Below are 13856 nucleotides of genomic sequence, written 5' to 3'. Positions count from 1 at the left end.
AGGTCTTCATAAAGCTCTCCAATGAAATATGCTCAGAGTCTGCAATCATTGTAATATGAACAGATAAAAATAAATTATTTTTGGCTAGGTTTGGAGAAAATGTAAGATGCGTATCTTCACGGTTGCTCAAATGGATGATAACAGCATCCAAATGAAGAAAGATCTTCAGATGTTCTTGTACCATCTTCGCCTCAATGCTGAAGTGGAAGTTGTTGAAATGGTATGTTACTACATTTTTTTTTAAGCTGAAATTAGGACTAAACTTGGAAACCGAGCATGTTAGCCCAAATACAGTGCTGCAAGAAATGCAAGACTTCAGTCCCACCAAGAAAAAGAAGTTGTTTCATAACACAGTGCTATCATACCATGCTGCAATGCCAGATGTGGTAGTGAGTTTAATGGTGTGTCAATTAGAGGTAATTTTGATATGCATTACTACTTACTTTATGAAGATTGGTCTGTAGATAAGAGTTCATTCAAGAAGGCAAAAGCCTGAATTGCTAGTAATTGTTGACGTGCTAACATACGTTTCTCCAGCTGATGTACAAATATATCTCTAGAATAAAAAATCTCTGGCTTCTGTGTCACTGCCAGTCTCTTTGGCAATGAACAACAAGACTACATAGATATGGATTCACAGTTCAAATGGTAACAAATTGAATTTCATAACTTCCTTTTTTCTTTTTTAAACACTGGTTATAACCTGATAAAAAGAAAGAGGTAAAGCTGTAACCTGCACACTCATCTGGCAAATAAGGAGAAGTGTGATTTCATTTCCATTGCTAAGACTAAACATATCTTCTACGCCCTCATCTGAAGTGTAGTGAAGGGGTTGTGGGAGTGAGTTGCTCCTCCCAGGACCTGGTGTTCTTAGGAGCTTTTTGAGCCGCGTACCTCTCAAAAATGTTCATCATGCCATAAAACATATATAGACTGTGACAAGAATCACTTAACATAAATAAGTGTGGCATGCACAGGTGAAAGAAGCTTGAAAGATTGAGTGCCATTAAAAGACTCCCTTAGTTACATTTAAAGCAGATGGGAAGCACATATAGGAAGCACAATGTATTTCTTTCTTATCTTGCCTATATTTAAGCACAGGAATCTTCCAAATTATAAGAAATACTTTAAATGTCAGTGACATTGGTAAGAGCTCTAGGTTGTATTTTAGATTTAGATCTGAGAATCACAGAATGGCTTGGATTGAAAGGGCCCTTTAAGATCATGTAGCCCCAATCCCCCTGCTGTAGGTCAGGACATCCATTAACCAGGTTGCACAAAGCCGTGTCCAGTCTGGCCTTGAACAGAGGGTAGGGGCATCCACAGCATCTCCAGTGTCTCACCACCCTCACAGCAAAGAATTTCTTCCTAATATCTGGTCTAAATCTACCCTCTTCCAGTTTAAAGCCATTTCCCCTTGTCCTGTGACTACGTGCCCTTAGAACAAGTCCCTCCTCGGCTTTCCTGTAGGCCCTCTTCAGGTACTGGAAGGCTGCCATAAGGTCCTCTGAAGCCTTCTCTAGGCTAAAGAGCCCCACCTCCCTCGTCCTGTCCTCACAGGGAAGGTGCTTCAGCCCTCATCTTCATGGCCCTCCTCTGGACCCGCTCCAACAGCTTGTTGTGCTTACTGTGTTATGGGCCCCAGAGCTGGACTCCAGGTGGGATATATGCTGAAGTTGCTTCATTAGTGCTTCTTTTTGAACAGTTCTCACTGGAGAAAGGACAGTGTGTTATGTTGTAGCTCTAGACTGTTTTCAAAGACACCATTATGCAAACATCCTCTGGAGTCTGCAGTGCAGGTAGTTTAAACGAACAGCTTCTACCTTACCTGCTTCTGTAGGTATATTGGAACAGAACAGTGGAAAGTCTGTCATGTGAATCTCAAATTCAGCTGATACTGCATTGCTGTTAGTATTGTATAATAGTTAATGGTAAAAGATTGTCTTCATTCTTAAAGCTTAATCTTCAGGTAACAGAAATGATCAATGAAATATACTCTTGGGATTACTCTAAAGCCATTCATGAATCCAGGGTTCAATGAATGCAAGAATAAGTGGGGTACAAGTGTCTAAATGTTTTTAATTGCTTTTTTTTTTTTTTTTTTTTTTGAGTAGTACTTCTGATATTCTTCTTATGTCAATCATTTTTGCAGTTTGAAAATGATATTTCTGCATTCACATATGAGAAGACACTAATGATGGAACAGCGATCCCAGATGCTAAAACAGATGCAGCTATCAAAAAATGAAAGGGAAAGAGAGGTAGGAACTTCTAACTTGGCAAGATGTTCTGTGAAAAATCTAAAAATTATTTTGTTGTTTTTAATCCAAGATTTTAATCTGTTTCTAACCAGCTTTTATAGCTGCATTCTATCTTACTTTCTCTGCAGCAGGTTTCACTTACAAGAATAAAAGAATCTTAAACATAACTCCTTTTGCATTTGGATAAAAGTTTCTAGAGTTTTCCAGTTCATTTTGTTAAGCTTAGTGCAGGTATTTGAGTGGCAGTGTGTAGAACATCTGGAACACTTCCAAGATTGAGATAAATAATGCTAATAATGAGATATGATTGTTTAACTGGACCAATTAGCTTTTTTGTTTAGCTTACTTCCTGGAGCCAAAATTAGGCTGAGTATCTTAGGACACGGTTAGGTTGTGGCTTGAACTGGTGACTGAGCACCTGGTGAAAGGGTTTGTCTGGCCCAGGGAGCACAGGCAGACTGTTTGTAGTGTGTTCCTGTGACAGGAGAGAACCAGAGCGGAGGCACCTTGTGCTCATGTAAGGGCCAGCTACAAGAGGGAGAGGACCCTCTGTTGGACCTAGCTTTCTAAGAATGCTGTGTAGTCAGAGAGCCGCCCTTCACCAGTCGGGTGAGCTCGATGCTTTTTCTGTATGTGTCTATTGGCCTATCTGTGAGTACCTGGTGTTGCCAAGTACCTGTCAGGAGCAGTTTTGTGTCTTTGTTAGCAGAACACTAACTATAATCCTACATGTTTGCTCTTCTCCTGCTCTTACTAGTTTGTAGTGATGTTTTGCATTCTGTAGTAACTAGCTTCATGCAATTGTGTTTTCCCCAGTACTTGTAAGTTTTTAAAATATGATCCTTTTTCTCTTTTGATTACCATCCATTCATTTATTCTATTAACCACTGCTAACACTTTTTAGTGGTATAAAAGTTACTAAATATTTTGGCATTTCTGTCATTTGTGGTGTTTTCTGTCCTGTGCTAAAGAAAACATCTTTATTGTGTTAAGCTGCTCATTTATGAAATAACTAGATTTTTTTTTTTGTCCAATAAAAATTGTAGCTTATTTTACAGCTTAGGGGTTTTTTTTGTGTTAATTCGTAATGTCTGTGCACTTCCTTTATTTTTATCCTTATTTATTCTATTCCTATTTGTAGGATTTCCTAAAGGTGCCTTGTAATGCTATGTTAATACATGGCCATAAATTCTCCTTTCTTTATTGGTTCTCTTTTGGACTGAGCCTATGTAATGCCTTTTTAGTGAAAAAGACCTCTCCTGTATTTCTTTAGTAAACAATTTTTAATCTTAGTCATTCCTTGCTTTGAATTACTGACCACACAAACAATTTTCCAGTGAAGTTGAGTGATTAATCAATCTACAGCAGGCTCTAGGATTTAATTTCTTTATGAAAACTACAGGCAACCTAAGGATACTGCAGGGCTCTATAATCTACAGCTTATAAATTTGTAGTGGAGACAAAAGACTTCCTTGGCACTGTGATTTAGTTGGAATCTGCACTATTCCAGAGTGGTGGTCACCTGAAATCTTTCAATCCTTTGTTCTGTCCTCCTCCTCTACCCTGTTCTCCATTGTTTTTATTACTCATTTCTGTCTGAATGTAACCATCACCATTACAGTTTCAGTTTCTTCCTTCGTATCTTGGTAATTTCAACAACCAGTATTATTTGCTCTCCCGTGAAGTCTTTATTCAGGAATGATAATAAAAACTAATTCATCTGTTGTTTCTGATTAGGAAAACTTGAGCCTTGCTCAAGTTTAATGATAGTCTCTAAAATAGTTTTCTCTTTAGTATCATAGAATCATAGAATGGCCTGGGTTGCAAAGGAGCTCCATGCTCACCCAGCTCCAGCCCCCTGCTGTGTGCAGGTCACCAACCAGCAGCCCAGGCTGCCCAGAGCCACATCCAGCCTGGCCTTGAATGCCTGCAGGGATGGGGCATCCACAGCCTCCTTGGGCAGCCTGTTCCAGTGCCTCACCACCTCTGGGGGAAAAACTTCCTCCTCATATCCAACCTAAACCTCCCCTGTCTCAGTTTAAACCATTCCCCTTGTCCTATCACCATCCACCCTCACAAACAGCCGTTCCCCCTCCTGTTTCTACGCTCCCTCCAAGCACTGGAAGGCCACCATGAGGTCTCCCACAGCCTTCTCTTCTCCAAGCTCAACAAGCCCATTTCCCTCAGCACTGCAGTAATGTTCCAGCTTTTTCAGTAGTACATGTAGTTCTATTGTTTCTTGTTACCAACAAAATTAATATTTTATCTGTTTTTTTTTTTTTGTGTTTGTACATCTTCAGACCAGGTTTAAACCTATACAAAGAGAGAACTTGTTGAACAGTGTTCTTTTGCTGTTTTTCACGTAGGCCTGTTCCTATATCTGAGTGATCACTCTTGCCCCTCTCCTTTTTTTCTCACTTGTTTTTAAAGGAGCTTTGTTTGGTCTTGACCCTGTGATGGCTGGGTTTTCTTGTGGATTTGGAGCACAGGGCACTTCTTCCTTTTGTTTGCTCTTTTCTAATTAGTTTTGAGCAAGCTTTCTTCTATAAGTGTAAACGCAACAAATGCCTACAGAGCTTAAGATCTGCAGACTTAGGCCCATGTGCCAGACATTTATTCAGTTTGATAATATTTCTGCAAATATGAAAGAAACTGTAGAAGCAGATTCACTTTGTTGCTACTTTGCTTGATTGCAGTTGTCTTCCTTCTGTGACTAGTCCTAACTGTTGGGCCAGGTAGCAGTTATGTTGAAGCTGTGAAAAAGAAGTCATCCATCACAGCTCCGCATTGTATTGAATTGAATTGTATTGAACTGTTGTAATTGGTGCTCTGTAGATTGTGGCTGCTAGGTAAGATTGAGAGAAACGTGGGGAAATTATAGTTAGTGAACTGTTGGGGAATGAATCAATATTTAGAGCTGAAAAGCAGTTTTTTCATCTGTTTATGTTTTGTCCATGTTTTGATTGTGAGTGAATGAAACCTGTTCATCTGAATCATGGTATGTAAGAAAGGATGAGACTTGCATGCATGTGTACTTGAGGTACTCATACAGACAAAAGGATTTAATATCACGATTTACAAAATCTCTGTGTAGAGACTTTGAAACTGTTAGCAGTTAGTTATGAAAAGAACCCCACAATAAATAATGTGTATAACAAATATCATGCTTGTGAAAACAAACCAAGTTTATAACAACCTAAGGGCTGTTTAAATAAAGGCAATTTTTATTTTGAATGATACAGTCATCTTATCTTGGGCTCTTTTTTTGTCACTGGTAACCTTTTTGTCCCAGATTCAGAGCATCACTGATGAATCTCGAGGTTCTGTCAGAAGAAAAAGCTGCTCTAGTCCACAATCCATTGGCCAAGATGTACAGGCACTGCTGAATAATGATTATGAAAAGGAGGAGGTAGCTAGAAGTAGCACTCTGTAGGTTTTTCCATTGCAACGCTTGAAGTGCCACTGTTGCAAACCAGACTAGCAATGAACAAGTTCCTTTCATTGCCCTCTAAGCAGTCCTTCATAAACTTTTAGTACTCTCTTAACTGTACCTTCTTTCTCTAGATGATGTTTATGACAGTAATGACATCTTTATTTGGTCACTATTAGTTTCCATAAAAGAAATATTTGTTATCTGAGAGCATGTTTTTGTTAAAAGCATAAATATTTGTTTCTTCTCTTAAAAATGTTAATAGTGGGTGTTAGATTAATATTTCATGCTTTCAAAGCATTGTTTTTCTTTATAGTTGCTGTACCGAAGTGCTGAATTTTCTAAGTCTGTATAGATGTATTAGGATTTTTGTAAGTAGAAAAGGCTTCTTTGCATATTGATATGCAACTGTTACTCCATAAGAGTCACAACTACTTTTCTACATAGAGAGTTTGAAATTAAATGGACTGCTGTAATTAATGCTTTTAGTGTGCACTTCAAGTGTTGCTTATCTGGGTAGATTCAGTGCCTAGTTTGTAGAAGTGGTGCATTCCTTTGTTTCCCTTCTTGAAGTGTGAGAAGAATGCTTTATTCTATATAATTAATTTGGCTACAAAGTAGCACTGAAAAAATGTGCCTTTTTTATATATGCAGTTTTATGAATATTTGCTATAGGTCCAGATTTTTTCTTGGGCCCATCTCTAGCTTCTATTAAAGCACAGTTGAACTCACCTCACAGCTTTTAGTTTTAGCACGTTGGTTACTGCTCTGCAGCATGAATCTGCATGAATTTGTTAACTTGTTCTGTTGCAAGAATTGCTGCTTTATTCACAAGTTATTCACAGTAACTTGTGATTGGTAGACTTGACTCATCATCAGTCTTCTGCGAGATATGAAGACTATCAAACAAGTGGTGTTTATATGTGAACCACAGAATTGAACTCTAGGATTTAGGAATCCTCGAGGTTAGACTAGGAACTAGAGAAATAATTTAGGAAAAACTTAGGAGCTTTTAGACTGTTAAAAACAGCTGAAATTACAAACCAAGAACCACTGGGGGAATCAGTATTTAGAGATGGAAAACAGTTCTCTTATTTGCCTTCATTTTATTCATGTCGTTGTGACTGAAGGAAATAAATTCTCCTGAGTTGTCACGTGTATGGAGGGATCAAAGTGAACACGTGAAGCTCTTGAATAGAATAGAGGACTCAGTTCATGATTTGACAAGTCGCTGTGGAGAGTTCAAAACTATTAAAACTTTAAAAATAAGCAAAATAAAAACTCCAACCAAGAAAAACACCACAAAACCAATCACTGCTCCCCTAATGCCCGTTCATTCAAACTGTAAGAGTCTAAGGTAGTGAACTTGTTCTGTTTTTGATGGAAACTACAGTGTTTATAACAGTGTCAGAGCAAGTTAAAAATAACTGATAGTGCATTGTCCTAATGACTAACCTCCAACTGGATTCAGACTATTCAGTATGTTGTAAAAATCACATCCCAGCCTGAAGTTCACCTGCATAGATAAATAACTGGACTTCTACAAGCAATTTCCTTTCATGCCAGTGTCAAAACACTGATGTTTGTCTCGTATTTGTTCTCAAAAAACTCTTTTTTTTCTTCTTTTGCTACATTGCAGTGAAATTGCATTTCAAGAATTAATAACCTGTAACCTACAATCTTATTTTTTTTCTGTGTGTGGCCAGGCTCAGTTGATCCATGACAGAAACACAGCCTCACGCTCAGCTCCAGCTGTCAAAGCAAGTGTGGCTGCTGCCATGCCAGAAAAAGTGCAAATGACCTGGACTAAAGAGAAGTTTGTAGCTGAAAAACATAAAAACAAAGACACAAATGTGTCAGGTTTTAAAGATATTTTCAGCATGAAGCCGTAAGTACACACGTGGTGGTTGAAGCCTGTCTTTTTTGTGGGGGTTTTCTTGTTTGCTTTCTGTAGGTGTGTCTGTGTTGAGTTGTACAGTCTGTTTTCAAGAGATCCTGGTTGATTTGACATTGACTGAACATATGATCTTTCCATGAACTTAAATGCCATCCTTGTGAGATGGGCTGGGTGGGGTAACAGTGTTTCTAATGAACAGTTAATATGCACCTAAAATATTTACTAGAATGTCATGAATGAAGGTCGAATGCGTCAGGCTTTCAAGATTTTCAGCTTCTTGATTGAAGTGTTTTGTTTCCTTCCTCAATACCTAATTATTGTATATTATTTGCCTTAATTTTTTCTGGGGGGTGCAGCAAGTACAAAGAAGCAGATAGGAATTCTTCAAAATATTTAGTTTCTATGGTTGTTTTTTCTTGAAAAAGACATTAGGTTTTCATCCTGTAAATTAAGTGTATAGCCACAGGTTTTATACTGCTCTATATGTATGTTTTGATATATTCAGTCTTTTCTGGTGAAACTGTTATATTCCTTAATGTCTTTTTCAAACAGAAGACACTCAACACGAGCTGCTTCCTGTGTCAGGCCTGATATAGTAGGCATTCGTAACTAAAGAAGGGACATCAGCTTGTTCACTTCCTTCTTTTTTTTGTGATTCAAGTTGCACGCGTGCATCTTTTCTGAGGCCTGTAAGAAAGGAGTTCTAGGCAGGGTCGAGTCAATTTTCTACACATGCTTAAAGCGAAACTGTGAATGTGCCATGCTCTTTGCAAAGAGTTTATCTTTTGTAAATTCCAGACACCTTGCAAAATGAGGCCATCACCTTCTAGAATACCTTTATTTTATTTTATTCTGGTCTCCATTATTCTCTCATTCTTAGGATTTTTTTTGTTGTTGCATGTTTAATTTTTTAAAAATAGGATCCTGTAAAGATTTCCTCTTATTTCTTTAGAATTGTGCAGAGTGTGGACTTCAACTACTCTTATTTAGAAACTACTACGTATCATTGGGAGTATAAATTACAGTTTGAACTTGAAGTGCTTGTACAGTTATTATTACTGGTGAATTAAAATGTTCTCGATACTATAAAAATAACTTCTTATGCATTTGCTTCCCTCCCATATAGAGAATGGGGAAATCTGTAAGTCTCTAAATTTCCTTTCATTTAAGCAATTTAGGCTTTGTTCCCTGGCTCTTGTGGTGTTGTTCTTTGTCTGCATGTTCCTAAGCCATGATTTGCAGTTTGTGTATTGATTTGTATGTTGTTTTCTATGCTGTGCTTTAGCATTTATCACTGAAAAACAGTTTGCATCATGACCTGTTAATGGCTTGGGGTTTTTTTTGTGTAAATATTATCAGTTTTCTTTTCAAGGTAAGTTACAGAGGAATTACTTTAATGTCTGTAAGAATGCAAGACTTGAGTGCTCTTCTCCACCAGAGTAATATTTAGTTTTCTAATTAACTACCCCTAAAAACTGAATATATACTTAGTCTGGAAAAAATATTCCCTCATGTAACAAATTCCATCCTTATGGTCCAGCTAGCTGTATCAGAAAGAGCTTTAACTTTCCACTGAATGCCAATTCTGGCTTTTCTACCATCCATGTATGGATATACATTGGGTGTGACACAAGCAGATGAAAATTAAAGAATTGAATCATAGTATCAAAGATTATTTTATGTTGGGGTTTCTTTAACAAAGTTTCTTTACTTTCAAGATATCAAGTTGGGTTGTCAACTTAACCTACTGAGTCCCATTAGCGCCACTATCAAATACTTCCAGGGAGAAGGAATCCACCGCTTCCCTGGGCAATGCATTCTAATGCTTGACCACATTACCATGAGGAAGTTTTTCCTAAAGTCCAATCCAAATGTCCCATGGTGCAGTTTGAGACAGTTTCTGGCTCTCTGTCACTGTCACCAGAGGAAGGAGACTGACACCTTCCTTCCAGATAACTGTAGAGACAGTGACATCTACCCTCAGCCTCCTTTCCTCTAAACCTGGCGATCCCGCTTTCCACAGCCAGTCCTCATGCTTTCTAGTCCTTTCACCACCTACGATAGTCTTTTCTGCATATGCTTGAGTAAATTAATATCCAGGAGAATAAAGTTGTCAACTGTCAAAACACTTCACTAAAATTTTCACTACTAGCCACATCCTGCTCCTCACCTTCTAGGCAGATCATCTTCTTGTTGGAGGAGATCGTTTAGTCAGGCAGGACTTGCCTTTCATAAACCCATGCATCTGATACACAAGGACTTGTGACTGTGTGTGTATTGTAGTTGCTTATAGAATTTGTCTTCTTCCTCTTCCACCTAGTTGGGTGATCTGCAGTAGACTCTCATCATAATACCAAATACACCTTGTTGACAAGCCCATAACCAAAGATGCACTTCTCTGACAGGAGGAATTCATCAGTGCCCAGTAAACCAGGTTTCTTAAAGAGAACTGTGGTCTAAAAAGCCAAATCCCTGGCTGTAACACCAGTCCTGCAACCATTGCTGATCTGCCAGATTCAAATAGACCTTTCAAAGGCTTTTCCTTTGGTAGGATCAAAGAGAAGACTGTGTGCTCAAAGAGCATTTTGCAGTTGCTCAGAGGGGTTCTATAGCCCCTCATGACATGACTGGGATGCTCCTGACAGTAATTGATGCCCACGTGATAAAACATCAGTGGATAAGTTGTCTGTGGGCTGTTCAAAGCTTGGTAATCTCCTGGTGATGTTCCTAATGTGAGTCCCTGATATGCTGCAAGCCTCTACTGAGATTAAATCAGGTTGGCAAATGGGTGCTTCTGCTCGCCACGAAGGAGAAGCCCCTATGACTATCACCCATAATACTTTTTTTGTTTGCACTGTTCAGTGTACTGGGAACAGACCAAGTGGCTCAATTGACACTGGAGTCTACTGTGACACGATGGGTCCTTCCTCTGCAGTCTTTGGAGCAGTGAAGTAGTTCTGCAAGGGCTTCTCAGGCAGCAGGGAAGGTCTCATCCACCTTCCTACAGGTCCTTGCCATAACAAGCTTACATTTTTCTGTGTTTTGAGTGTTGTTCCTTTCAGTGTATTTTTGAGGGGGAGTTTCTGGTTGTAGGTCTGATGCAGACTGTGCATGCACACACACAACTCATTCTCAGGTTCCCTGACGTGCGAACTTCTCACTGCCTATTGATGCTCAGCTACCTGCTGCAGGAGATTACTGTCTGGGCACGCTTCTTTGCAAGCAGATCTGCTCCCTGTGCCTACAAGAGAAGTTCTAGTTGTTTCCTGTACTTCCCCTTCAGCCACTGTGTGGGTAGAGGCATCGAACAGTGCTGCTGTAGTGGTATAGACACTCCAGCTTCAACTGTAGCCTTTATGATTGCATACCATTCTGTCTTCAGAACAGAGAAGGCTTGCCTTTATCAGTGCACATGGTTGCTGCACTTTTGGACATTGCATCCCTTTTTGTACTTGGGTAGAACCAGCTTAAGACTGCTCTGCTTTTTGTTGTTGTTGTTGTTTTTTTCCAGAGGTCAGTGTTGGCTTCTTTTTGTGAATTTGCCAGTTTGAGCAGCTTAAGAAAACTAGGAGGCTTACACTGTGTTCCATGTATGACTTCAGTTCAACTAGTGTTTGAAAGCTAAGTGAGCCTCAGTTCACACTGTACACATTGAACTGTTCTACCATTTATTTCAGCACTGAAATCCTGTCTGCCCCACCACACATTTATGCTCTTCCCATTTCCCCTGCATTTTATCTGTATTTTAAGAGAACTTCAGGACTTATACATCTCTTCAATTACTTCTATCTCTCTCCTCGTAGTTCTTATCAAGATGCTGTTCTGCTTTGAAAAGCTGACCTTCAAGTATTGTGTTGTTCTATATGTGCTCTATATACAGTTTGTTCTTGTTTGGGACGTATGGCCCCATGACAGGGCAGACTGATAAACTTAGCTTTGGAAATGTTACCGTATTTCTTAAGGAGAACTGGAATTGGTGGGATTGGCCTCCATTGACTGCTAAGTTTTCAGTCTTCCATTTTTCATCTTTTTTCCTCTATATTTGCACCTGCAACACTAGGGATAAATGCACACTTCAAGATGTGCTGTATGAAGGGAATGTGTGAAGGGAACAGCAGTTAGTAGGAAAATGGGGCTTAACTATAGAATAGTAATATCAGTAATTTCTATTGTTTCCTGATCTGAAACAATGCTGGAGCATTTCTGCTACATTTTTGACTGCTGTTACTGGAATTCAGAAAACCGTATGGACTCGGTCAGGCAGTTCAGAGGATGTCTCATGTCCTGCTGCTACTAACTTGCCAGTCCACTCCCCGACCTAAGACAGTCTGTGGGTACTGCAGAGTGGAGCAGGGTTATGCTTTAACCAGCAGTCTTGCAGTAGAAGTGCTAAGGAAATCGCATGGGATATGGTGATGCATTTTGTGTCAGCCTGTCAGTTCTGCTCTTGAGATCTGCTGTCACCATGTGTTTCCAAAGTTCCCTTTTGGAGCAACTGCTTCAATCGTAAAGGATCTGCTTTAGGACAGTGGATGCCTTTGATAACTGGGTATTTCTGTTGCACTGGTTCATGTGACTCATTTCCAGTTCTGGCTAATTTTGTTACATAAATAACAGCATGACTTCCTCAGGAACTTACAACAAGGAAACTTTTTCTTCTGAAGAGAAAATAAGTCACAGAAGGCAGATGCTAAAATAAAAAAATCCCTGAAGTTTAAGCTGAAGTTTAAATGCATTTTAGATAAAATTAAAAATTCAGATGTATGAGATACACGTGAGTTTATTAATTCAGTTATGTGAGTATTGTGTCAGTACCTAAATATATTTGTGTGCTAGGAATCAGTCAAATGTGAGAAGAATGCACACTGCTGTGAAGCTCAATGGAGTGGTGCTTAATAAATCACAACATGCTCAGCTAGTTCTCCTGAATATGCCTGGACCTCCTAAAAACAGAAAAGGAGATGAAAACTGTATCCTTTTCAATATTGCTTGTGTACTTCTTGGAACTTGATTCCACGTTGCTTTAGTTTGCATTTCACACACACAGAAAAGTACTAGCATTATCAACACTTGGAATTATCAACCACGGGTTTTTTGTCAACTGAATTGATGTAAGAAATTCCTCAGTTTTTAACTTGTCCTTTAAATTACTTTTTTCTGTAGGTAAGTAGGGTAGAACAACATGTTTTCCCATGGAAATCCCCTAAATTAATCCTCACTTCCATCTGAATAAGCAGGTGGAAGTGCCTGAGCATAACAGACAGTAAAGGGGAAGCTCCCTGATGAATGTGCTGTGTAATTGTACATCAGGTCTTGAGTCATTGGCTGCTGTTTTGCTTCTGTTCCGTGATCTTTGACTTAACAATCCTTCAGACATGGAGTTCTTGGAAGTTCTAACAGAAGGCCTGGACAGAGTTCTCCTAGTCCGAGGCAGTGGACGTGAAGTCATCACCATTTATTCTTAACCTTGGTTTTTTTCCTTTTTTTTTTTTTTTTAAATTTTCTTTCGAATGAAGGGAACAAAATGTATAAAGTCTATCTGATGTAATTGGAGCAGCTTCATTTAAGAGCTTTAGCACATGGGAAAAATGAAAATCGAGGTGTGCTTGTTTTCCTGCTAAAATGTTATATTTAAAAGTATATTTTGAAGACCTGTGAGAACACTTCTGTAGTGGGTTAGTAAATCCTGACTGGATTAGGATGTGTATAGTATACCATGATGTGTTAATCTGTGCTGAAACAACAAATCGTAATGCTGTGTTATTTTTAAACATACAGAAATATAAGGAACTTCTGTTTTCTTTATCTTTGTTCTGCTTCTAAATAAAAGGGAAAGTTTGCTTCCTCACTTACTAAGATGCTGCTATGTTGCTTCTGATGGGGTTAGTCCCTGGTTCAGGAAACTTCATTTAGAAATGTATGAAAGTAATCAAATTTACATGTTTTGCATACTGTAAAGTATTTCCCTGAAGCTTATGATTTGCCACGTCTGTTTTAAATAACATTCTCTGTTTAAAATACTTCAGGCAAGGAATTAAAAGGCTCCAGGTGAGGGTAATAGTAAGCTGCAAGCGTTTCTTTCACGTGAACTACTAGCAGATTAAGGAATACTGCCCAATTAAGACAGTGTAAGTCATAGGAATTCCATGATGCAGCATTGCCACCTGCTGGAGATAAAATTACAGCAACTGGTAAACAATTGACCAATGAAGTGTAATCTCATTTTCAAATGTGTGTATTTCGATCAGAGTTGCATGCATGTGCTGCTA

The 13856-nt window shown here is 38.8% G+C and overlaps 1 protein-coding gene across 5 annotated transcripts in view; it reads left to right on the top strand.

Annotated features, from left to right (window-relative positions):
• The window catches only part of SLC12A7 (solute carrier family 12 member 7), a 67562-nt gene extending 54119 nt beyond the window's left edge, over positions 1–13443 (top strand). For 3 of the 5 annotated variants that reach the window (XM_052697662.1, XM_052697660.1, XM_052697661.1), the window contains 5 exons: positions 89–220; positions 2153–2260; positions 7397–7578; positions 12424–12557; positions 12961–13443. In XM_052697662.1, coding sequence (XP_052553622.1) covers positions 89–220; positions 2153–2260; positions 7397–7578; positions 12424–12557; positions 12961–13052 — 648 coding nt within the window. In that variant the 3' untranslated portion in view covers positions 13053–13443. The other 2 variants (XM_052697664.1, XM_052697663.1) reach the window with 2 other exon arrangements.
• Positions 13444–13856: the final 413 nt, after the last annotated feature.

Source organism: Tympanuchus pallidicinctus, unplaced genomic scaffold (assembly GCF_026119805.1).
Source record: "Tympanuchus pallidicinctus isolate F22 unplaced genomic scaffold, pur_lepc_1.0 scaffold31, whole genome shotgun sequence".
NCBI classification, from domain to species: Eukaryota; Metazoa; Chordata; class Aves; order Galliformes; family Phasianidae; genus Tympanuchus; species Tympanuchus pallidicinctus.
This window is presented reverse-complemented; position numbering and strand designations above follow the sequence as displayed.